We start from the raw sequence: 26152 nt of genomic DNA, 5'->3' as shown, positions 1-26152 counted from the left end.
ATTTTTATTAGCTTTTACTTCTGTGGCTCTTTGGAGTTGAGGCAAAGCTGTGTGGAAGGCATTAGCCATGTTGCTCGCTGATAGCATAATATTCTGTTTTAGCTAGCTGAAAGGCATTAGCCATGTTGCTCGCTGATAGCATAATATTCTGTTTTAGCTAGCTGAAAGGCATTAGCCATGTTGCTCGCTGATAGCATAATATTCTGTTTTAGCTAGCTGAAAGGTATTAGCCATGTTGCTCGCTGATAGCATAATATTCTGTTTTAGCTAGCTGAAAGGCATTAGCCATGTTGCTCGCTGATAGCATAATATTCTGTTTTAGCTAGCTGAAAGGCATTAGCCATGTTGCTCGCTGATAGCATAATATTCTGTTTTAGCTAGCTGAAAGGCATTGTTTGCGGGCAAATACCACAGAAAAAAAGCTTGCATGTGAATTTTCAGTCAAACCTTTGGTCAAATACACCTAAAACAATGTCTAGAATGTGAAATGTTGGTATAATGGTGCTACTTGAAGCCTGAAAACGATCTCCCATAAAAAACGAGCAAACAGCAGTAGCAGACGTCCTGACTGGGTTCTACGTTAGCGTTTAGATCCCTCCAGAGTTTTGTCCACACGGTTTAGGTAAAAATGAAAAAGTTTGAGGTTTTACATTTAGTTCAGTATTACCTGTTGTCTGTGTCCTTGTCTTTTGGGAAAATACTTTACACAAGTAATGGCTCAAAAAGGATTCCTTTTTTTTACTGTGCTGCAATTGATTTGTGCCATTAATTAGTGTCAACTAATTTTTATTCAATCTCCACATAGGATATGCTTGTGAAGATGGAATATGGGGGAGAGCAGAAGTGCGTTGAAGTTCCACAAAGTGATGAATGAAGGACATGCATATGGTATTGAAGAAATAAGTGATGAGAATGCTGTTATTTGCATTTACCAGCTCACCTATGTCAGACCTTTTGATAAACAAAATTCTAATGAAAGTGAGAACATGTACACTGTTACATCTTTAGAAAATGTTTTGAAATTGTGGTGCACAGTTCAGAATAAATGTTTTTCAAAAACCATTGCGTCTTTTTAGTAAATGTTTATTTCCAAAAGAAATTTCTAGAAGTTCAGAACAGGAAAATTCCCGCTTTTTAGAATTAATTAGAAGATAACTCTTACGTAGTTAAACTAAAATACTCTTTGAGAGTTACTATATAAACTCTTAACACCAAGTGTTAAATTATCAACTCCAGACAGATTTGGTGTTTAACACTAAATCAGAGTTAACGTACCAACTCTCCAAAAAGAGTTAAATGAACACTCTCTGTGTGGACCCATATAGACACTTTAATAGTGTTGAAATCAAATCTGACAGTGTTAATTTGGACATGCTGGATTTGCTGTGTAGAAGTTGTGCTGAGCTATCAGATGTAAGTCAGTTGGTGTAATGTATTTACTGGTGTCAGTGAACAAGGAGCTATAGTTGATTGTGGTGGTGTAACACTTCACTAGCCTAAAGAAGAACGATAACTGTGTAACTATTTGAAAATGTAATTTAGTGAAAGTGGTACAGTAGCTGCAGGAGTCAGAGTCTGCTCCAGGCATTATTTGTGTAATATTCCCCCACATGTTTTCTCTGCTAAAAATAACCCAACCTCTAAGAACCCCAAAGAACCATACATTTCATAACCATCCAGCAGGCTCATAATAAATATTTTCCTATGAAATATTTTGTGGTAGTTGAATTACAGAGCACGTTTTTCCTTGAACTCGCTACAGTCTGGCTCCTAGAAAGCAGAAAAACAAAAACATGAAGGATCGATCACGACCTTTGCACAGTACTTTATATTGCTGATCACTCATTGTCCTGACAATACAATCTGACTTATGTTCTTATGTCTATAATGCTCAAACCAGCGTTGCCTGAAATTTATAATGACAATTCAGGTAATTTAGTCAAAACTTAATAGATTTAAGTTTCACAAGTGTGTAAAACTCACTACAACCCTGTTTGTGAGTGGTTGTCATGGGAACATTGAATATGTATTGGCTGGTGTGGCAAAACGACATATAGAACTTTCCCATTGTGGCTGTCATGGTTGCATTGTGTGTTAGTTTGTCTTGTTTTAACACCTGAATGCAGAGATTTAAAGTGTGAGCTTAGACTCTATACTTCGGACAGGAACGAAGTACCTGTTAAGCAGGTTACACATTTTTGGAAAGTGGGTTCTGCTCCTTCACAGAGAGGTTTCCCTTGATAACATACTGCACACAGCATGCACGTTAAATAACACACACACAAAGTTGTGTTTTCACATCTTGTTGGGGACATGTAATTCACATAATGCTTTCCTTACCCACCTACCTTAACCCTAACCTGACTGTAGCCCTGACACTAAAACCACACAGTCCCCACAGATATATAAACATGGCACACACACACACACACGCACACACGCACACACACACACACACACACACACACACACACTCATCCATGAGTGTGTTTTAACCACAAACACACTCAGGTCATTTAGTTCAAAGAAGCGTTGAGTCACATTTGTTTGTGACTCAGGTCCCGTTGTGTCTATTGTTACATTCGTGTCAGGAAGAAGTTGATTTTTCTCCTCACTACAAGCTGAGACGTCTTGTGCAAGTTTATATCAAGGTTAGCCGCTATTGCCACATAAGTTTTGTCACTAAGTTCAGTGAAATTCCAGGAGGCTCAGTCATGTATGAAAAATGAGTGCCAATTGCAACTTGATTCAATGGATTTGGAATTGTGTAGACATGACCGATGTAGAGTATAATGTCCTATCGTATACCTGGAAATGTCTGTGTGAGGCATCAGACCAATGACTCGATGCAGTTTTTGCTGTGGGTCACATTCACTGAGCTAGAAAGATGGGACTGTAGATTTGTTCTGAGCTGATATTAATTCTGCAGTGCGATCTCTGCATAAGCTGACTGATTATAAAGTGGTGCTTTTAATTACAAAGAAAAAGTGAACTACTAACTGGGAATTGCATAATTGGAAACCCGTCTGCAGAAGAAGCTTGTAACAGATATCGACTTGCACTTGGACTTCAGTGTGTCACAGAGTGATAAAAGAGCAGGAGAGGTGAAGAACAGGCCAACATTTAAAAGAGTTGACACAATTTGAAAGGGATTTGGCTTCTAGCTAAGAGTCTTTTCTTTTTATTTCTTTTACTATTGTGTGGTTACATGTTTACATTGTTCATTTGAAGTCTATAATTGTTCTGTAAACATACTGCAGCAGTAATAAATACTCCAACAGGAGCACATGGATTCCTAAGTGGTTTTTGAAGAAAGAAATAATCTAGGAAAATAAATTTATGTTAAGATTGTATCTCTTTTGTTTATTTATAAGTGAGCAGCAGAGCACATGATGTACTGAACATAAAACGCATATTATCAGCTAAACAGGTCCAGATGTGTGCCCAGTGAGTACACAGCAGCACTAGTGGACTAGCATCCAGTCCCTTTGAGTGCAATCTTCAAATTACATAACAGTGTGTGTGAACAGTGTTAGTGTCATCAAAACCATTTTGCAAAGATTTAATTAGCTTTGGTGAAATTATGAGCAGGCGTTGGTGTTGTAGCTGCAGTCTCAGCTATATAACTTTAAATTTCTTTAAAGAAAATATGTTCACAATGTTTTTTCTTCTGTTTTTCAGCTCCCGAAAAGCAAGTCCACAGTAAAAACTCTGACATAGCTGTCTCTGGGGTTAGATATAGCAGTTGTTCAAGCTTTTTATCAGCACCTCAGTCAGAGGTTGCGTGAACGGACACCTTTATTTACTCTTCTGCTCTTAAACTCACACAGTCTTCTTCAAATAGGCTACCACGAGCCTAAAACAGTCTTGCTAACAAAACAAACTGATTTCTAGAATTCCTCATTCAACAGTCATTTCCAATTTACCAACTTGTCGACATATCGCATGCATGTATTAAAATATGAGTGCATAACATGAACGGTGCAATGTTTTAGTCCTTTACAAAAACACAAAGATTGCTACTGCTTCTCAATCAGAACTTTGTAACGTTGGGCCTTGCAACACTCAAATCCATACACCTGGTGCTATCTTCATCCTGCTCTCTTGTCTCGAAACATCATTTTTAATGTCCCCGCACCGACAACGTAGGCTGTAAATGAAATTGCTGCATAGTTGATGTCAACAGGTTCATGTGTATTTTGCAAGAATGGCAAGTACTGTATTTCCACGGCATACCCAGTTCTAGAAAACTTTTTAGAAACATTACCTATTTCAATCAAATTGTTTAGATAATCTATTAAAGTAAAAATGAATAAAGGAATATTTGCAGGGCTAAAACTGAAGAAAAATATATGCTGCTTAAACAAAGTTGAGCTTTTGGTTCAGAAGACAGAACCTAGCCCGAAAGATATTAATGTCCATTTTAAGGTAATGCTATGGATATATGCATACTGTCTAATGTAGAAGGACTCTTGTTTCTTCTGGCTGCTGTGCCACTTTGGATGTTATGCCTTTGATCCATTTCACTAGTTAATCAAAGACCAGTTAATCTGAAAAAAAGGACAAAATGGCTCCACAGACGTTTTACTTGAAAGCCAGACGTAGAACATCATTTAAAACTTATATTTCCACAAACACACAATCACCCAGAAAAGTTGTCAGAATCACACAGACAAAAAGTACATGCATATACTTATTTTTCGTTAAGTTACGCACCACAATTCACTCCTTACATCTCTGGTCCAGCTTTGATCACACTTTACTCATAAGTGGACGCACTGTGGGAAAAGTTCATATGGTGACAAGTCAAAACTTACAAGACTTTGTTCGTACTGCAGCACCCGATGATCTGACCGGTCTCCTGCCATGGTTCTGCTCGAGATTTACAGGTCGCAAGAAAGCTCAACAATGCTATCGATGGAAACAATGCTGTGTTCTCAATAATTAAAGCATTGAGCTAACTTTACTTGTAAAGGAGATCACCAAGCAAACTTAAAGAGTGTGCGCTTGTTACAGTTTGATCCTTGTTTTTATAGCCTGAAGTTAGCCTCAAGATACAAAGACTGAGGCGGAGCTTTTTGGTAGCTCAGGTGGGTGTGTCAGGCACTTGTCATGGCTTTTTACTCACATTTCTTTTACATTTATCTTTAATTCTTCGTTGTATTCACTTAAAAAAAAATGTTATTTTGATATCTAGATTAATGTTTTTGTTCTACATACAATCACAAATTCATCCGAGGTCAAACAATATGAAAACATTTCATATTTGACCCTTCTGAGCTCTTTAATGACTTTTTTCTTTTACAGTTGTACGTGACGTTTCTTCTTTGTCTGTTATTCTAGCTTATGTAAGAAATGGGAACAATATATGGGGAACTACAAGATGTCTACCACCAATGTTTTTTTGTTTGTTTTTTAAAATGTTTCTCAATCAAAAGTCACAAAAATGAAAAGTGAGTCTACATACTGTGGCTCAGTTGAAAAAGAAATAATCTCAACAAATATAGTCTATACTCGAGTGCCACTGTCTCTACACAGATCGTTTTATTGTGAGCACATAATGAACAAATGACTGATAAATGATGAGCCTCAGGTCAGTCAGGTCCCCCACCTGCAGACCCACTAACAGCTGCTGCTCCATTCACACTGTTAACAAATACTACCCCCCTCACCCACCCTGCTCACCTACCTGACCCATGGTCTGAGTAACCATCATCACTGAGGCCACTCACACACAGACTCAGACCAAGTCCTTTTGCACTGCTTCAAGGACTTTCTAACCTGTTCTTCTAATGTTTGTCTTCTTTTGTTTATATTTATATCTCTATCTCCTGTTTGATATTTATTCCTGCTATCTTACTATTTATATTTTATAGCTGCACAGTTGGTGTGGAGCACGCACATTAAGCAGCCATTCTATTCTATGTTCATGTGGAGGAGCACATGTAATTAGAAAAAGCTGAAAAACATGAGCAAACTAAAATAGAGAGAAAAATCTATGTGAGGATGAAGATGATTACTCAAGGCCCCTCCAGGCCTAAGTCTACATCTTGCCCCATACTGTTGCAGAGAACAGCCATCAGCAACCCTCTTAATAACAGAGGAACAAACACCTGTCACGGAGCCGACCATGACAGTGCATACGCTTTGGGTGAATACTGAGATCCGAATGCAGACGTGGTAGGAGATGGAGCTGAGATTAAACAAAAGGCGAGCCGTTTGTTTGGCTTGACAAAATGTGAACACAAAAACAAACCAAGAGCGAACTGGGCAAAACCTGACACCTAAACTGGGAGATAACTAAATACTAGGGGTGCAACGATACACAAAATTCACGGTTCGGTTCGATACTTTGGTGTCACGGTTTGATATGTTTTCGATACAAAAAAATGTTCATGCCTTTTTAATTTGTCATTTATTAAAATGATAAATATATAGGCAGCACGGTGGCACGGTGGTTACTGTTGCCGCACAGCAAGAAGGTCCTGAGTTCAATTCCACCATCAGGTCTTTCTGTGTGGAGTTTGAATGTTCTCCCCGTGTTTGCGTGGGTTCCCTCCGGGTACTCCGGCCTCCTCCCACCGTCCAAAGACATGCATCTTGTGGTGATAGGTTAATTGGATAATCCAAATTGCCACTAGGTGTGAATGTGCGAGTGAATGTGAGTGCGAATGGTTGTCTGTCCCTGTGTGTTGGCCCTGCGACAGACTGGCGACCTGTCCAGGGTGTACCCCGCCTCTCGCCCTATGACAGCTGGGATAGGCTCCAGCACCCCCCGCGACCCTGAAAAGGATAAGCGGAAGCGAATGGATGGATGGATAAATATATATTTTAACTCAAAAGTACAGTTTTTAAATTTAATGTTGCTGAAACAACAAAGTAATAAAAAATAAATCTATCTGATGGAGAAATCCCTCCTCTTTGGAAAAGAGAGTTTATTACAGAGAAATGTCTCTTTCCAAAATAAAAGCTCTACTATCCGCTTCTTCTGGGCTATATTCTCAGCAGCATATTAAACATATCAGGTCCCCATAAGGAGAATCATGTGCTAACGGCTGTCTAAATGACTCGGGTAAAGTTTGTAGCATGCGTGCTTGTTGTTTTTGTCTGCTTCCACTTGTCTTTGCACGAGGATGATGTCAGAGTAAATGTACAGTCATATTCGTTGTGTTCCCACTAGTGCTGTCAGCGTTAATCTGAAATGACGTTAACGCCACAACACGGCAAATCTCCGTTAACGAGCTACCGCGGATCGCCCTGTACGTGGGGCTGGACGGCAACACGTTAACGAGCTAACTGCGCTAACGAGCTAACTGCGCTAACGAGCTAACTGCGCTAATGCAGTAGTTCCCACCAATTGAGCATTGCTGGCACATCCAACATACTGTTTTACTTTAGTCCATGAAGCGCTTACCTTCAGGGTCATACGTCACATGAAGACCAAAATAGTTCCAAACGCCAGATCTGAATGAGGGTGGGGGAGGTTCAATTTGGGGTAGCGTTGAGGAAGTTGCCATGTTGCAACGAGCTTAGCTTCTGTCTTGCTAGCTTGTGCTGCGCTCAGTGGCTCTGCGCTCGACAGTGCAGCCTAGGCGGAGTAGTCGAGCGCAGAGCCACTGAGCGCTCAACACAGACAGCATCGTCAGAAGAAAAGTTGATAAAATAAATTTAAAACGTTGTATTGTTCGATACATATGCGTACCGAACCGAAAGCTCTGTATCGAACGGTTCAATACCGACACACGTATTGTTGCACCCCTACTAAATAAATATGAAAACTGCAACAAAAGACATGGACATGGAACTGAACAGGAACATGAACCTGATTAGTAAGAACTCTGAGACCTGATGTGGCTGGACATGAAACCAAACAGACGACCTGAGAAAGACTGAAAGAAAACACAGACTAAATACACACAGGTGGTGATCAGAGGAAATGGAGACACAAACCAGCTGACTGGAATGACATCATGACACCATAGGGAAAAGTAACACCAAGCACGATGAACATAGAAACATAACTTTCAAAGTAAAATAGGAACAATGGAATACAGGCTTGACAACACAGGACACGTGACAGGTTAGAGGAGACTTAAACACGGCGGTGATGAAATAAAGGGATCTTATAAACAAAGAACTATAACTGAACAGCGGAGCTTAAGATGACTAAAGGAACTTAAACATAAACAATGAATATCTAAATACAGGGAAACTCAAAACACTGGGTCACATGACCCAGGACCGTGAACACACCTATTTCCCCATTGCATCTATTTCTTCCTCAGTCGATATAGCCACCATCCCGCATCCCGCAATACAGACCACTTTGCCAAGACAACTATTTCGACAACTGTATGCGGCAGATGTGGACACTGGGCAGGGGACTGCGCAGAAAGGAAAAAGGGCATGATGACCATCTGAAGTGTTGTATGTGCAAAATGTACGTGGCAACAAAAACAGTGTATATAGACCCACACAACGTCCTGAAGGATTCATTACCGAGTATTTATCTGTAAATATCTGATTAGGCATGTAGGCAGTGTAGGAAGGAGCGCTGCCGCAGGCCATTCTTACCAGCAGCTGTCAGACTATAACACAGTTTAACATTATCTCACTCATCAGCTTGTTCACAGTACATTTCACCAGAATCATTCACCCCCCACACACACTTGTGTGCATAACTCTGTACTATGTTTATACATATTTCTGTACATTGTTATCTACATATATGAATTTCAGTTGCTTATGTAAATAGGACCACCTTGTTTCTTCCTTCTATATTTTATATTCCCCTTGCTACAAGAGCTGTGTAACACCCACATTTCTCATTCGTGGGATAATAAAGGTTTATTCTATTCTATTCTATTCTATACTATTCTAATCTATTCTATTCTATCAGTAATGGGCAAAGCAGGGCTTTGTGAAACACGTAAACATTCAATGCTTTTGTGTAAAATTCTAATTCTGTTTGGTGACTTATTCAAAATAAATCAATTTATATTCTTTGTGGTGGTGAATTATGTGACGGTTTTAACTGTTGAACATGAGGAAAGAAAACTAGAAAGCAGACCACGTCAGAGTGGAAACTACAGTTTACAGTATTGGCCTGCCTCGCTCTGCTGAGACGAGTCAGTGGAGCTCATTCTGTGTTTTATCCTCACTTTCTCTCATCTATATGACAGCAATCATTCAAATAAGATATGTGTGCATTGTTTATATAATAATTAAATTAAATATAAATAATATACAATATATTTATTTTTTACAGTTGGAATTATGGTGGTTAAGTTATTATTGTTAAAATGTGTGTAATGAATAGAAGCACAGGTATCAAACATTCATTCAGTAATTAAAGGGCACAAATGACTTGTATACATATTAATCCCCTGCTCTCCCCTGCAGGTGGTCTGTCCTCCACGTTCAGGTCCTCTAACAGAGGCCTGGGAGCTTAAGTCCTGTGTAGTATCTTAGCTGTTCCTAGGATTGCTCTTGTGGGCAGAGATCTCCAATGTTGGATCTGCTGGAGCCACTCGCCCAGCTTGGGACCACTGTTAACTTCACCCTCCACATGTTTATTTATGTGGAGGGTGAATTATCCGACTACATTTCTATTCAATTCAATTCAATTTTATTTAAATAGCACCAAATCACAACAAAAGTCGCCTCAAGGCGCTTCATAGATACAGCTCCATGTCATTGCTGTATATCCTGGTAGTGTGGATCAGTGAATCGATGTCTCGTTCACTTCTGGCATACAGCTTGATGTCATCCATGTACAGGAGGTGGCTGACAACTGCTCCGTTCAGTAGTCGGTATCTGTAGCCAGTCAATGATCTCACTGAGGGGGTTCAGGCGGTGTGGGGCACTGAGTCATAGGCCTTCTTGTTGGTCAGCCTAGTCTTGCAGTCTCAGTCTTGCTTTGTCTACCAGGAGCTGGTGTTTTGTGTCTCTGGTGATCTTGCCAATGCCTTTCTGTGCCCTGCTTATGTATTGAGTCATGTTCCTGTTCATCTTTGCTACTAGTTGTTTTGCTGTCAGTGTGGATGTTGGATATCGAAGATTGCAGAGGTCACTCATCATATTCATGTAACCCCTTCTGCTGCTACTTGTGCAGCGCACTCCAACAGCGCCCTATTTTTGTCTCTTGCCCACCGATGCCTTCTTGTTCCAGTAGCCCACTTCTCATCAGTCGGTCATTTTTTGGTGGCTGACAATTTAAAAGAAAAAAATTGTAGATTAGATAAATTTTCTTTATTATAATCAACAGAGATTATTGAATCACCCTCAGGATCTAGTGAAGGGGCTCTCTGAACAACTACATGCAACTTCTGAGAGGACTTACCAGAACAGAATGGCATTAGATAAAGGGTGGCTGATGATGAATGTACTGAGTGACCCACTCAAAACTTATATGGAACAGTTGGTGGAGTGGCTTTGTGTCTAGAAAGATTAATACAGTTATGCATGACGGTCCAAATTAAAGCTATACAACAATTTACAGCAAGCTGAAGAAATATAACCATCATCACTGAGGCCACTCACACACGGTCTCTACACTCAGGTCCTTTTGCACTTATTCCAAGGACTTTCTAACCTGTTCTTCTCATGTCTGCCTTTGTCTTCTTTTGTTTATATTTCTCTTATTTTGTATACATTCCTATTCTTATGTTTATATTTTTATGTATATATCCTGTTTAATATTATTCCTGCTATCTTACTATTTATATTTTATAGCCACACAGCTGGTGTGGAGCACCTGAAATTCCATGACAATAACCAACTATTGCTAATGTAGAACAATAATGTATTTAATGATATCACTGGCTCAGCCAGCTCAAATACTCCACATTTTTTATGTTGATCACAATTTTACATTCACTAGACCAGACTGTGGTTGTTATCAGTGAAAAAGTACAAGTAAATAAATACAAGTTATATACATACAAGTTAAAATACTTTCTAATTACTAATCTAATTACTTTCTATTTACCAAAAACTGGTCCACCCCAAGGATCGGGTCCCCGATACAAACAGAGTAACATAGTGTGTGCTGTTAAGTGCAGGAGGATTGCCAGGATTTATACAAAACCAAACAACCTCTGACTCAGTGGATGGAACAGCACAGCAGAGCCACCTCGTCAGGCCAGGACTCTGCAGTCTATTCACACCTTCAGGCCAGTGGACACTCTTTCAAGGATGAGGATGTAACATCCTGGACAGGGAGGAACGCTGGTTTGAGGGCGGAGTCAAGGAGGCCATTTACGTGAAAAGGGAAAGACCAGCTCTGAATGGAGGAGGGGCCTAAGGATACATCTTTCGCCATCTTACATGCTGTGATTGCAGCCATTCCCCAACTCTCTGTGAATGGGACTCATGGTTATTGATCAGTGGTTGTTGATCAATGGTCATGAGAATTTGCATAATTAAGATTAAGGAACTGACCTCCCATTGTTCCTTCAGTGGGCTGGTTTCAGTCATTATGCAAATGTCCTGTTTATAAGATTGAAACCTGCAGTCAGCTGAGACTGAAGACGTCACCTGATGATGACGAAACGTTTCTCCCAGAAAACGCTACGTCCAGATGAACAGAATCAACTTTTGGAGATACTTTCTATTTACTATAGCCAGATGTGTGCCTGTAAAAAGGGCCAATGGTGGGAAATAATCAAGTTGAGTATATGATTGAGAATAACACATCAGAAAAGAGGAAAATAGATCAGGTGGTAATCACAGTTGTTGCATAATTTACCTTCAGCCCAAAGATTGAAGCAGTGAACTATGGAGGATCTGGGAGAGAAGACCGGACCAAGATAAGGGAGAGGAGACGTGCCCTGATGGCTGTTTAACTCAGTACATTTTTCTAATTAATGGACTGACGTTTAGGCCAGCACGGTGGAATAATGGTTAACCCTAACCTCACAACTTTGCCTCCCAGTAAAGAGGCTCCCATCGGCCACCCACCACTTTCTCCAGGTTACTCCCAGAATCCAAAGACAGGAACTTAGTGGGGTTAGGTTGAGGTGAGCCTAAAAGCCTGTAGGCATGACTGTTAGTGTGAATGGTTCTCTGTATCTCTGTGTCAGCCCTGTGAAAAAATAACATTTGTTTACTTTATTGATGGGGACAGTGAAGAACTGACAGGAAAGCAGAGGGAGACAGAGGAGAAGACATGTGGCAAAGGGCCGTGGGTCGAACTCACGCCTGGGGGTGCTGCGCCTACATGCTTGCTCAACACAGTGAGCTGAACCAGCGTCCAGCCCTGTGGCAGACGGCGTCCACGGCATACCGTTTGTCTTGTCCAGTGGTAGCTGGGAAAGACTCGAACCACCTGCAAGCAGCTGTGAGTCACACATGCAGGTTTGACATGTAATTCTGTGCTGAGACAATTAAGGCAATATTATTAGCAGAGGTGGGAAGTAAGAAAGAACAAATACTTTGTCACTGTACTTAAGTACAATTTTGACATATCTGTACTTTACTTTTTACTTTAGTACTTTAGACTGTACTTTCTACTCCGTGCATTTTCAAAATAGGCTCATTACATTTGGTCTAAAGGCTTTTGAGGAGACTTACTTATTTGTCACTCTGGGTATTCAAACATCAAACCGATTTGAATGTAAACAATAATGCATGAAAGACAATACTGTTAGCACATTGATCACCAAGAGGTGTCACATAAAGAGAGAAAAAGGAGGCAAGACTGTTTGCCATAGTCCCAGGTTACAGTGGGATGGTGTTTCTTTGATGGTGAGGTCACTAGTTCTACAGAAGAAGGGTGAATATAAAGTGAACAATATTTTTGTGAGCAATATTTCTACCAGCTCAACAAACACACGAACTGTTGCTGCGCAGTTTGTCGCACTGTGTATCTGCTAGCGAAAGGTTCAGCTACTGTATTTTACATGGAGAGAAAGGAAAGAGAGCAAAGTTCACTAAGTTCAGTATGTGTGACGTTGTGTTTTTATACCGTTAAACATTCTGCAAACCAAACTGAGGCAGTAACTGTGCAGCTCTGCAGTTTAGTGCCGGATAAACAGGTTAAACGTTATGTAACCTGTTTATGCTGTCTTTATATTAGACATGCAGTTGGTGAATTTCAGTGAATAAATCTCAGCATCATCAGCTTAACTTTAAATGCATCTCTGCTACCCTTTACATTGCCTAACTCTGAACAGACTGTACAAAGAGGAGTGTGTGCGTGTAACCCCCCAGCCCTGCAACGCTCCACTTGATCACTGTTTATGTGTATATCTAACGTGATGTTGTAAATAAATTCCCTTTTTGATTCAATTCAATTCAATTCAGTTTTATTTATATAGCGCCAAATCACAACAAATGTCGCCTCAAGGCACTTCATAGATACAGAGAAAAACCCAACAATCATATGACCCCCTATGAGCAGCACTTTGGCGACAGTGGGAAGGAAAAACTCCCTTTTAACAGGAAGAAACCTCCAGCAGAACCAGGCTCAGGGAGGGGCGGCCATCTGCTGTGAATGGTTGGGGTGAGAGAAGGAAGACAGGATAAAAGACATGCTGTGGAAGAGAGACAGAGATTAATAACAGATATGATTCAATACAGAGAGGTCTGTTAACACATAGTGAGTGAGAAAGGTGACTGGAAAGGCAAAACTCAATGCATCATGGGAATCCCCCGGCAGCCTACGTCTATTGCAGCATAACTAAGGGAGGATTCAGGGTCACCTGGTCCAGCCCTAACTATATGCTTTAGCAAAAAGGAAAGTTTGAAGCCTAATCTTGAAAGTAGAGATAGTGTTTGTCTCCCGAATCCAAACTGGAAGCTGGTTCCACAGAAGAGGGGCCTGAAAACTGAAGGCTCTCCCTCCCATTCTACTTTTAAATACTCTAGGAACAACAAGTAGGCCTGCAGAGCGAGAGCGAAGTGCTCTAATAGGGTGATATGGTACTACAAGGTCATTAAGATAAGATGGGGCCTGATTATTTAAGACCTTGTATGTGAGGAGCAGGATTTTGAATTCAATTCTGGATTTAACAGGAAGCCAAAACAGGAGAAATCTGCTCTCTCTTTCTAGTCCCTGTCAGGACTCTTGCTGCAGCATTTTGGATTAACTGAAGGCTTTTCAGTGAGTTTTTTGGACATCCTGATAATAATGAATTGCAGTAGTCCAGCCTGGAAGTAATAAATGCATGAACTAGTTTTTCAGCGTCATTCTGAGACAGGATATTTCTAATTTTAGAGATGTTGCGCAAATGGAAGAATGCAGTCTTACATATTTGTTTAATATGTGCGTTGAAGGACATATCCTGGTCAAAAATGACTCCAAGGTTCCTCACAGTGTTACTGGAGGCCAAGGTAATGCCATCCAGAGTAAGAATCTGGTTAGATACCATATTTCTAAGCTTTTCAGCGCCGAGTACAATGACCTCAGTTTTATCTGAGTTAAGAAGCAGAAAGTTAGTGGCCATCCAAGTCTTTATGTCTTTAAGACATAGATTGCACAGTCTAAGTCGTGCTGAATCCTGCATGACTTGAGGGTTTAAGGTAGTTATAAAACTAGAGGTAAGTTTTAAAAACATGTTTTGCATGGAAAAATGTAAATGTCTTGAACCAATTTATTTGTTTTTGCCTGGGAAACGGGAAATAGTTGCAGTGATTAATTAAGATACTCAAACATAAAATGAAATACAGTGTAAGACAAAATCAGAGTTTGACCATGTCTAATTACTTTGAAACTCAATATTTGTCCTGGCCACCTTTATTCTTCGGCCTGAACTTTCTGAGGTGGCTTTCGGCTCGACTTTGTCAAACTCAACATTTTTCCACAGTTTTCGTGTGCTCAAACTGTGAAATGTACACATTTAATTTTGATTCACAACTTTTAGCACTTAAATTCAGCCCATCACAGAACAGAGAGCAACAAAAGAAACAGCCAGGTGTTTCGTTTAACCAATATGTAATCTCCATAGCAGTAGTTCCCACACTAGCGTACGCATTTCCTACATTTTGCATTTTTCTTATGTTAGTTATGTTATTTCTTAGTTTCTTTGCAACCTGTGATGCTTTTATCACCTACAGCAGACAAACTCTCCTGGACATTCGACAAAACTCACAATCCGGACCTTCACAAACCAACTTTTTTGTGAATGTGGTGACTCACCTTGGCTACCTGGGCAGAAGTAACGCTGGAGAAAAAGGGGAAAAAGAGCCGGGATTCTGGTCAGGCTGAGGAAAAGACAACATACACCCTGTTTTCCAGCATTCTTCTAGCGAACGTCCAGTCCTTGGAAAACAAACTGGATGAACTAAGGGCCAGGATAACTTTCCAAAGGGACATTAAGAACTGCAACGTCTTTGTTTTCACAGAAACATGGCTAGGCTCCTCCATCCCTGACATGGCCGTTGTCCCTGAGGAGCTCTCCACTCACCGCCGGGACAGAACAAAGGACTCGGGTAAATGTAGGGGAGGTGGTGTGTGCGTAATGGTAAATGGTAAATGGCCTGTATTTGTATAGCGCTTTTACTAGTTCCGCCTAGGGACCCCAAAGCGCTTTTACACGTCCAGTCATCCACCCATTCACTCTCACACTCACACACTGGTGGAGGCAAGCTACAGTTGTAGCCACAGCTGCCCTGGGGCAGACTGACAGAAGCGAGGCGAGAATGAAACTCAATATGGGCAGTGTAGTCCGTGCTGCAGGGAGAATGGACTGCCATACCCGTTATGTGTCTGTGAGTGAGGGAGGGAGAAAAAGGAAAAGTACGAGCTGTCATCGAGCAGAAACGGGAGCTGGAAGCATGTAAATATAATAATAACCACTGCAGCCAAGAAGAGAGCCTGACGAGCCCAGCTGTAAGTAAGCTATTAAGACTCGACTGTACACCGTGTTCGTGTTTTCCTCTGAAACAATAAGTTCTGTTGGAGCAGCCTTTCAACGCCTCTCTCTGTCTCTGCTAGCAAAGTTGACCCAGACAACAAAGTAAAGCTAGTTTTCAGCTACGAGCCGACACAGAACCCACCGTATTAGCCAGAGGTCCCTTTACTACGGTTCGGAGCCGTGGACCTTCAGTAACAGTAATAAATCACAGCAATAGTACATTCATGTAGTTGTAAACAGCATGATAATATATTAAGTAATCCAAAGTATTCAGAATACGTTACAGAATACATTTTGGGGCATGTAATCTGTAATCTGTAATGGAATACATTTTCAAAGTAAGCTTCCCAACACTGTCCACGATGAGCTCCTTGGTTTTGCTGACGTTAAGCAGCAGGTTGTTGTCGCAGCACCATGATGTCAGGGCTCTCACCTCTGTGGCGTCTGATCTCCAACAGAAATGCAGCCGATGATTGTTGGAGCTGTGTGTTGCTGTACAGTCGTGGTTGAACAGCGTGTACAGCAGGGGGCTAAAGCACACATCCCTGGGGGGGCACCTGTCCTGAGTGTGAGTGTGGATGAGGTGATGCTGCTGATCCGAACCACCTGAGGTCTGTCTGTCAGGAAGTCCAGGATCCAGCTGCACAGGGAGGAGCTAGAGTTCAGGTCACGGAGTTTCATAATGAGTCTGGATGGTATGATGGTGTTGAAGGCGGAGCTACAGTCGATGAACAGCATCGGCACATATGTGTTTTTCTGGTCCAGGTGAGAAAGGGCAGCGTGAAGTGCAACTGCTACTGCATCATCTGTAGATCTGTTGGGCCTGTAGTGGATCGAGTGAAGCAGGGAGTAAGGATGTGATGTGAGCTTTGACTATGCGCTCAAAGCACTTCATGGCAATGGAGGTGAGTGCTACTGGGCGCCAGCTCACATTAGTTTTCTTACGAACAGGGATGATGGTGGTCTTAAAACATTTTGGGACAGCAGACTGGAGCAGGAAAGGTTAAAAATGTCTGTGAAGACATCTGCCAGCTCATGGGCCCACGCTGTTGTCTGATCCAGGAGCTTTCCGAGTGTTTACTTTCCTGAAGTATTTACACACGACTGCCTGAGATATCTGAAGAGGGCAGCTCTCCTCTTCCAGCAAAAGCTCCTGAGATATATGTTTATCAAAGCATGCATAAAAGGTGTTGAGCTCATCAGGTGGAGAAGCAGTTGCCTCCCTCACTCTGCTGCTGTTTCCCTTGTAGTCTGTGATGGTCTTCAGACCGCTCCACATGTTCCTGGTGTTGGAGTTGCTGTAGCAGAGTTCCACCTTTCCTTTGTACTGTCCCTTTGCCGTCTTTGTTGCTTTCCTGAGTGCATACCGTGATGTTTTGTATTCACCTTAGTCTCCGGATTTAAAGGCTGCAGTCCTCTGAGCGCTGCATGGACCTCTCCGTTAACCCACAGCTTTTGGTTGGGTAAGTTTGTACAACAGCCCGCGGTACGTCATTGATGCATTTATGAATAAAGTCCGTTACGTACTCAGCATAATTGTTGATGTTGTTGTTCGCGGCAGTCCGGAAGACTTCCCAGTCTGTGATGCTGAAGCAGTGACGCAGGGCGCTGTCTGATTGGTCGGACCAGCGTTGAACTGAACACGTCATGGGCTGGTCGCTTTTCAGCTTCTGCCTATAGGTTGGCAACAGCAGAACCGAGAAGTGATCTGATTTGCCGAAGGCCGGTCAGGGGCGGGCTTTATAGGCATGTGCGTATGGAGTGTAAACATGGTCTAAGATGTTATCACCACGTGTTGGAAAGTTTACGTGCTGGTAAAACTTCAACAGAACTATCTTCATGTTGGCTTTATTAAAGTCACCAGCCACGATAAAAGCAGCCTCCGGGTGTAACGTTTCCTGCCGGTCGATAATGTCAGACAGTTCGTCGAGTGCCTGTGTGGTTTCAGCGTGGGGGGATGTAAACAGCGGTACAGAATAGTGCTGTAAACTCCCTGGGCAGATAAAAGGTTCTGCATCTGATCATAAGGTGTCCAAGGTCAGGAGAGCACCCCGACAAAACTGTCTGTACATCAGTGCACCACCGTTTGTTGGTGCACTGATCGGGGCGATCGTGGCTCAAGAGTTGGGAGTTCGCCTTGTAATCGGAAGGCGAAGAAGCAGAAGGTATATGCATATGTGGAGGAGATTTCAATGTGATATTAGATAGTGACTTGGACACAACCAGCCTGAAGAAAAATAAAAATTCAATTTCAAAATTAGTAAGATGTACATTGGAAGACATTAACTATTTTGATGTCTGGAGAGCTTTGCATCGGCTACAGAGGAATTATAGTCATTATTCAGCAACAAATTATGTATATTCAAGAATAGATTACTTTTTTATGCAAAAAGGGAATAGAGATATAATAACAGATTGTTGGATTGGAGTGGCAGATGTGTCGGACCATAGTGCTATCTACTTAAAAATCTATCTTAAAGGTAGACCAAAAAACACAATATGGAGACTAAATGTGGGGCTATTAAACAATAAATCTGTGGTAGAACAAATACAAAAAGATGTCAAAACTTATTTCGATCCAATTATTCTATGGGACTGTTTGAAGGCAGTTATACGTGGGAAACTAATTGCAATATCAAGTAACCTTAAAAGAGAAAGAATGAAGCAATATAATGAATATGTGGATGAATTGTCACAATTGGAGAATAAACACAAACGCAAGGTAGATGTCAAGATACAACAACAGATGAAAGATATTAAGAAGAAAATTAATAATTTACTCTTATATGAAATGGAAGTAAAAGCAAGGTATGTAAAACAGAGCTGCTATGAATCAGGCCCTAAAGCTGCACGGCTATTGGCAAGACGTTTACAAAAACAACAGGCAGAACAACAGTCAATAAATTGTATAATTCTAAGACAGAACAAACGACACATAACCTAGAAGAGATAGAAAGTATCTTTACCGATTATTATAAGGACCTGTATCTACAAAATGCACCTACTAATAATGGCCTAAATGATATTAAAACATTTTTAGACTCCTTAGATCTACTCTCTATTGGAACAATACAAAATGATCTCATGACAGCACCAATAACGATAGAGGAGATTCAGAAAGCGATTGGAAAATTACGAACAAACAAGGCACCAGGCAGTGATGGGTTTCCTGCCGAATGGTACAAGAAATGTGGAGAAGAAGTGATACCCTTACTCCACCAGACTCTTAATTGGACTCACACTAAACATGTGATTCTCTCCTCTTGGAGGGAGGCAATTATCACGGTGCTGCCAAACCACAAAAACAAAGAGAATACTGCCAAAATTACAGGCCTATATCAGTGTTAAATGTTGATTATAAAATCTATACTACAATCCTATCAAATAGGCTCCAGTCGTTTATACCAGACCTGATAGATGAGGACCAAGCAGGTTTTGTCAAAAATAGACAGGCACAAGACAATATTAGAAGGACCCTACACATCATACACCAAATACATAAAGACAAGATACCGGCTGCATTGATAAGTTTAGACGCAGAAAAAGCCTTCGATCGAGTCAGCTGGGACTTCCTGTACCTAACCATGGCAAAGTTCGGGTTCACTACAAAATCAATCCAATGTATTAAATCTCTCTATGACAAACCGACTGCAAGACTAAAAGTTAACGGTTCATTGACAAAGACATCTCAACTAGAGAGAGGAACCAGACAAGGTTGTTGTTTAAGTCCAACCTTATTTGCCTTCTATATTGAGCCATTGGCACAAATGATTAGACAAGACTCCCTAATAACAGGAATAGAAATCAATAATCAAGAGCATGTAATTAGTCTGTTTGCTGATGACGTGTTGATAACCCTCAAAAACCCCACAAACTCTTTTATGCAGCTTACAGAAATGTTAGGAAAATTTGGTACGCTTTCTGGCTACAAAGTAAATATACTTAAAACTCAAGTTCTAATGTTTAATTGTACACCAACTCAAAATCTTAAGGAATGGGAAATAAAGTGGGAGGCAAAAACCCTTAAATATTTAGGTATAAATATAACCAAAAACTATGCCAAACTATATCAAAGTAACTATGGACATATAAATAACAGGATAAGGCAGGATATGGAAAGATGGAATACATATTCGTTAGGATTTAGTGACAGGATAAATGTGATAAAGATGAATATCTTACCACGATTGCTATATTTATTCCTCTCTCTTCCGATAAGCATACCTCAAACCCAATTCTCAGAATGGGATAAGTATATATCTAGATTTGTCTGGGAAGGCAAGCGGCCAAGGGTACGATACACTACTTTACAGCTTACTAAGGAGAAAGGAGGAATGTCGCTTCCTAATTTAAAAGAATATTTTCGTGCTGCACAGATACGCCATATAACATATTGGTGTAGTGATGATTACGGGGCTCGCTGGAAGGATGTGGAGCTCTCCACACTCAATGTCCCAATTCAAACAAACATGGGTTTAAAAAAGATCCCTGAATACATAACTAAAGACCAAGATAGGAACCCGATAATATCCTTTACATTAAATGTATGGTATGATACAGTAAAGGAGTTCAGAATTGGTAAAGAGCTTGGTTTGCTAAAATGGATAGCCTTCGATGAAGAATTTAGACCAGGAAAATTGGATCTTGGTTTTAAAAATTGGAATGAAAAGGGAATCACAGCAATTTGTTTATTAATCAAAAAAGGAGAAATTAAAAGTTTTGAAGAATTAAAACGGGAATACAACTTAAAAAACAAGGATTTTTTCAGATACTTACAGGTGAGAGATTACTTTAATAAAAACATAAAAATAAAGGAAGACAAAATCCACCCTATTATAAAAATAATTATACTGGCATATAAAAGGGTTATTCCAAGAACGGTGCCTACCCTATACAAATGTTTGATGGAATCAAGACAGGAATCAACTGTATATGTTAGAGTAAAATGGGAAAGAGAGCTGAGTGAAGAAATCACTGAGAGGGTATGAAACATGGAAATAACATAAGAATACAACTCACTCATTGAGGTGGAGAGAATTCATCTGGAAAAATCAAATTCGCTATTTTATTACACCTAAGATTAAAAATAAACAAACCACTACACAACAACAATGTTGGAGGCTGTGTGGATGGGATGAACCAGACCATACACACATTTTCTGGAAATGCAGAAAAATTCACACTTTCTGGGTTAAAGTTCACTCAGTTCTCTGTGATATATTAGGTTATATAATTCCTAGAACCTGCCTTGTTTTGTATCTAGGGTACTTGGAAGGTACTGTAGATGTAAAGGATCGTTACCTGGCTAAGATTCTCCTTTTGGCAGCAAAGAAGGCCATCACCAAAAACTGGCTTAAGACAGTGATAGGTTTGTAGCTTGAACCTATTCGCTGGAACGTTGAAGACAATATAATTACACAGCAAAGCAAGACACGAAGTAGGCAAAGTTCTTCATGTTTCTCGTGCACGGGAGAGAACCGGACAAACGCCGTTCCTTCGCTTGACCCCAGTTGCTCTCGTCCGCTCCCCCGTAACACTGCTCTTTTATTGAGGTTACATGAATATGCATAGGTTCATTAACATACGACGCCTATATACAAACAAAGAGTACCTTGCCTGTGCGGTGTGTGTGTGTGTGTGTGTGTGTGTGTGTGGGGTCAGAGTGTGACCCCATAAATGACTTCCCTAAACCTGCTGGTCTGGAAGTCCAGTAGTTCATCTAAACAAAAGGCACTTAGCCTAAAACAGATATAGCCACGTTTATCCTACCATAAAACAATAAGAGAAGGTACGACCTCTTCCCATCCTCCCAGAGTGTGGGTGTGGATGCCAGAACACTCTGGAATGTGCACAAAGCCTTTGCAGACTATTAAGGATCACACATCCTATCACTACACAATTAATTATACACCTCTAAGCATATATGGTTAAATATTTCTAAGCATAAATGATAGGGGTGGGTTTTTATAATCGATTTATCGATTAAAATCGATTCTGGCTTGGATAACGTAAAATCGATTCATTAAAATCCTGAATCGATTTTTTAATATAAATTTATTTTGCCCGAAATGCCAGAATCTCAGGTGAAATCTCACAAAATTTCAACAACCACCAAACAGCTAAGACAGTAAATGAGAGCAGGAACACGGATTCTGCACAAAGAGTAAACACACAGCGCAACCCGCAGATCAGAATCAGTTAGATGTGGCCTTTGTGTTCACGCCCTTTATGCGCTGATTCTAAAGCTGTTAGTTTGATGTCTCTCCAAACAATATTGACCGAACCAGCAGCAAAAGAAGATCCAAACTATGCCTCACATAAACATCGTCATGTATTCAGTCTTACTTTTAATGTTTTGCTTCGACCACGATGCACAGCTCTCTCTTGCGTGCTCTCTCGCTCTCTCTCTCTCGCTCTCTCTCTCTGTACTGTTTTCTGCATTATTTGCTTGCTTGTTATGCACAAGTCTACCGTTGTTTACAGCGCTGTCGGCCGACGTTTTTTTTTCGTTTCATATACTTCTGAAAAGAAAACCTAATTTCTGCCGTTCAATACTGAACAAATTTAAACTTTTTAAAATTATGCAAAACGCTTAGCCGTGTCTCTAATAAAACCGCTGTAACTTCAGAGGTAATGTTCATGTGTTGATTAATGGTTTTCTTTCGTTTTTGATGTACTGCAGAATATTTTTATAAAATCCCAGGCCAGAAAAATTGCCTTCATGTTTTTCTGTGTTTTACCTTCAGCTACTTTGACACAAAGGCATCTGCTGTGATGCTCACACCTTTGATAAAGTCTTGCTTGTGTCAGCTTCCTTTTTATAGATACAAAAATATGTAAATGTACTGATCTGAATTATAATATTTCTGACTGTCAAAATTTCCCAGATTCAAATCGAAGTGAATCGAATCAATCGAATTAAATCGAATCGTGGATCGAATCGATTCGGGACCTTGTGAATCGGAATTGAATCGATTCTAGAAATCAGTGACGATACCCAGCCCTAATAAATGACAATCAACATTACAAAACCTAACATTCCCCCCTTTATGCTAGAAAAGTTCCCAGTTATGATCACCTCATGTCTGACAGTTTCAATGCAAACATTTTTATACACAGCATATGTCAATCACCATAAATTACTGTAAAAGTACACAGTTTAACAAATGTATTAGCAGTTATCCTATTCCTCATTGATCTCATCCAATGGCAAACTGCATCCTACGAGCAAACAAATGAATTGTTAAGTTAATAGTTAAAATAAGAAAGTAAGATTTTCAAAAACATCCCAGCTCTGCGGTGATCACCCATCATCTCTGCAGAGTGGTTTTAGTTCGGCAGGGCGTCATGAATGTCTCTTCCAGTTGTTTCCATCACTGTCCATAGGACCAGAGTCCAAATGTATGTAGAATAGAAATTCAAACATACCAGTTGGTTTTGTTGTTTGTCAACATGGGTCTCAGCTATCTCCAAAGCTGCAGACCTCTTCAGCACTCTAGTTTTATGGCCTCTACCAACCCCCCATCACCTCACTTCAGGCCTTCGTCCTGCGAGGGGGATACTTATGACTCTTCTACTGTCCATCCTCTGCAGAAAAACCCCTCTGTGGAAAGGGTGCTGGGTCCAGTTATCTTACTGCTGTTATGATCCCAGCAGTCTTCAGAGTGTCATCATATGCACAATACAGTGACACAGCATTAGGTGATGTTCATAGGAAACTGCTGTCATCACCACCATAGCTTCTGGTTCCTGTGCTTTTCATAGAATCATGATGTCATCCTCGGACTCCCTCTGCGCTGTCGATGGAGCTTGGCATGCTCCCCTCATCCTTCAGGTGCCCGTCTGTTGTCCACAATCTCCTCTGTTGGCCTCTGGAAATCCCCCTTGGCACAGCTCTCATTCCAACGCAGCTTCGTGGTCCTTGCTGTGGCTCCGGAATCTGATCTCATGATGGGCCCCAACCAGCTTGACCTTTGACCTCAACCACTGCCTGGACTGTCAGCCATGCCCGGAATGGTTCTTGTTTCTCACTGGGCCTCTGGAGATTCCTTCCAGCAATACTCTGACTGCTGCACCTGTATTTTCTTGCTAGGAGGAAAAACCTCTATTTGGAGAGCATGTCAACAATCATCAAACCACATTTTTTAGTTCAGTGAACTTCACTTATAGGCCATCAAAGCCTCATCTGAACCTGAATGCAACACTTGCATAGGTTTAATACCCATAAATGAACTGTTAATCACACAAATCACTGCAACAATAATAGAAAACATTGTTTCATGTTAATCCTGGACCCCTCCTCTTGACGCATGGACACTCCCATGAGTCAACTCATCAAACCTAGATTCCTGTCTTAAAGAAAAAGGTTAGCTAGATCATGTCCCAGGCAACATCAGAGTGTCTCCTCTGGAGTAGCTCCGTAACCCTGCAATAAAAGATGTTAGTGTGTTTTGCATATTAAGTTTGCTTAACACCTGGCTCTGCCAGGAGCCTGCATACACACCATCATGGCCTGGAAAACAAGATCTGGAAGTGAAATCAAACTTCACACTTATAAACAATTGTATCATAAGAGTAATAAAGCATTCAACATCAGCAAGACAAGTGTCATGTGCAGGTTTTCTCAAATCAGTAAACTACAATTATTTCCATAATTTGCCTCAGACATGGATCATCCCATGTGCTCAGTTAACATTAATGTAATCGGTGACTTCCCTTAAGCAAAGTCACTCCACTCATGTATCACTAGGAGCCCAAAAGTGGCCAGCTAATGAGCTCCATATTCAACTATTCCATAAACACTGCATCTCTTATTTGTTTTTCTCATGTCACTTGTCCGCTTCTGCAGAATCCTCTACATGCATTCTTAGAAAAACAAACATTAGTAACACACATGGACAATCCCGGTGGTCAGGCGCAGGTCGACAGGTTCCAGAGGTGCTGTAAAAAGACCATAAAGTTAGCCATCCATAGCTGTGGAAAGAATGTTATTCACATCATCAAAGTAACCTTCACATTTTCCCAAAAACACAGTGTAACAGCATCACCACTCATAACCTGTAAACACAGTTTTCTTCACACATAAACCCAGAAATCCTATAGTAGGAAAAAACATCAACCAGCTGTCCTGGTATAAATCACATGATCAACTCACATGAAGAACTGTAATGCTGTAGAAAAGAAAATGCAAATGTTAGCGCTGCGCAGATGTATACACTCTTTCTCACAGTTTCCTCTGTGAGCAACACAAGGTAGTGAATAACACCCCTGGTAGATGCACAGACACAGAAAGTGGCACCTAAAAGGTTAAACCATCACGCAACCTCGAATGTTGCTGTCATCATTCTGCTCCTGTAAAAAGAAACACACATAGATTCATCCACCCCTTTGTCCTGTCTAGGTGGAGGTTAACCTTGAGTAGTGGTCAAGTCTCGTTAGCTTTTACCAATCAGTTTTTTTTTCTCTTTCACTCATTCATTCATGCATGCATTCATTCTTTCTTTCTTTGCTGATAGTGGAACCTATCGTCGCATTTAGTTTCCACTCTCAGCAAAATGACGTCATTTCAAAAAGAAAAAGGAGAACTTTAGATCGGATTACCTCGCTGAATCCTTTTTGGACAGGAACTTACTCTCTAATTGTCCCAGATAAGTGACTTTCTCCCAAGCCCATTTTAATGTGGAGAAGCTCACTTGTAACAATTTTCTCGACGACGTATCGTACAGCGCTTCTAATCGTGCAGATCTGCTCAAACAGAGATTATCGAACAAAACTTTCAGTGCACTGTGAAAGTAACAAAATAAAAAGGCCTTGTTAAGTCATGACACAAGCTCCTCATCTCAGGAGGGTAAATCATACCATTAGCATGGTTTATCATACCATCATACTAATTGGCAGGCTCAACTTCACAACAAAAGAAAAATCATCAGCTAGATTCACTCCAAACCAACCATCAGCTGCACAACACACAACATAAGCCTAATATGTTATTAGCTATGAGTTTAATCCCCAGGTCTGTGCTTCTCACTCATTTAGGCCACACACACCCATTTTATTCAGTTTTCCTTTTTTCCTTCATCATAAAACATGTGACATGTTGTCATGCACTTCACAAAAGAAGTTTGTTCTGACGTATTCAGAGTTGTGTATCTAAGTACAGGATTCACTCGCACATCAAAACAGGAAACTCAGTGTTTTAGAGTCTCCACTCAACACACAACAAACTCCAACACATCCCATTCACTTGTGCTAGAATTCAGTCACCTTTCCTCAATCTAAGAACTATCAACTAATTT

The 26152-nt window shown here is 40.7% G+C and overlaps 1 protein-coding gene across 1 annotated transcript in view; it reads right to left on the bottom strand.

Moving 5' to 3' along the window:
* LOC102782984 (chloride channel protein 2-like) overlaps positions 1 to 4877 on the bottom strand; it is a 44798-nt gene extending 39921 nt beyond the window's left edge. The window contains exon 1 of the mRNA XM_087841138.1: positions 4818 to 4877. Within this exon, the coding sequence (XP_087697264.1) occupies positions 4818 to 4868 (51 nt within the window). The 5' untranslated portion in view covers positions 4869 to 4877. The remainder of the gene's footprint in view (positions 1 to 4817) is intronic.
* Positions 4878 to 26152: the final 21275 nt, after the last annotated feature.

This window comes from Neolamprologus brichardi, chromosome 1 (genome assembly GCF_056152115.1).
Source record: "Neolamprologus brichardi isolate AB-2024 chromosome 1, ASM5615211v1, whole genome shotgun sequence".
In the NCBI taxonomy this organism is placed as follows: domain Eukaryota; kingdom Metazoa; phylum Chordata; class Actinopteri; order Cichliformes; family Cichlidae; genus Neolamprologus; species Neolamprologus brichardi.
This window is presented reverse-complemented; position numbering and strand designations above follow the sequence as displayed.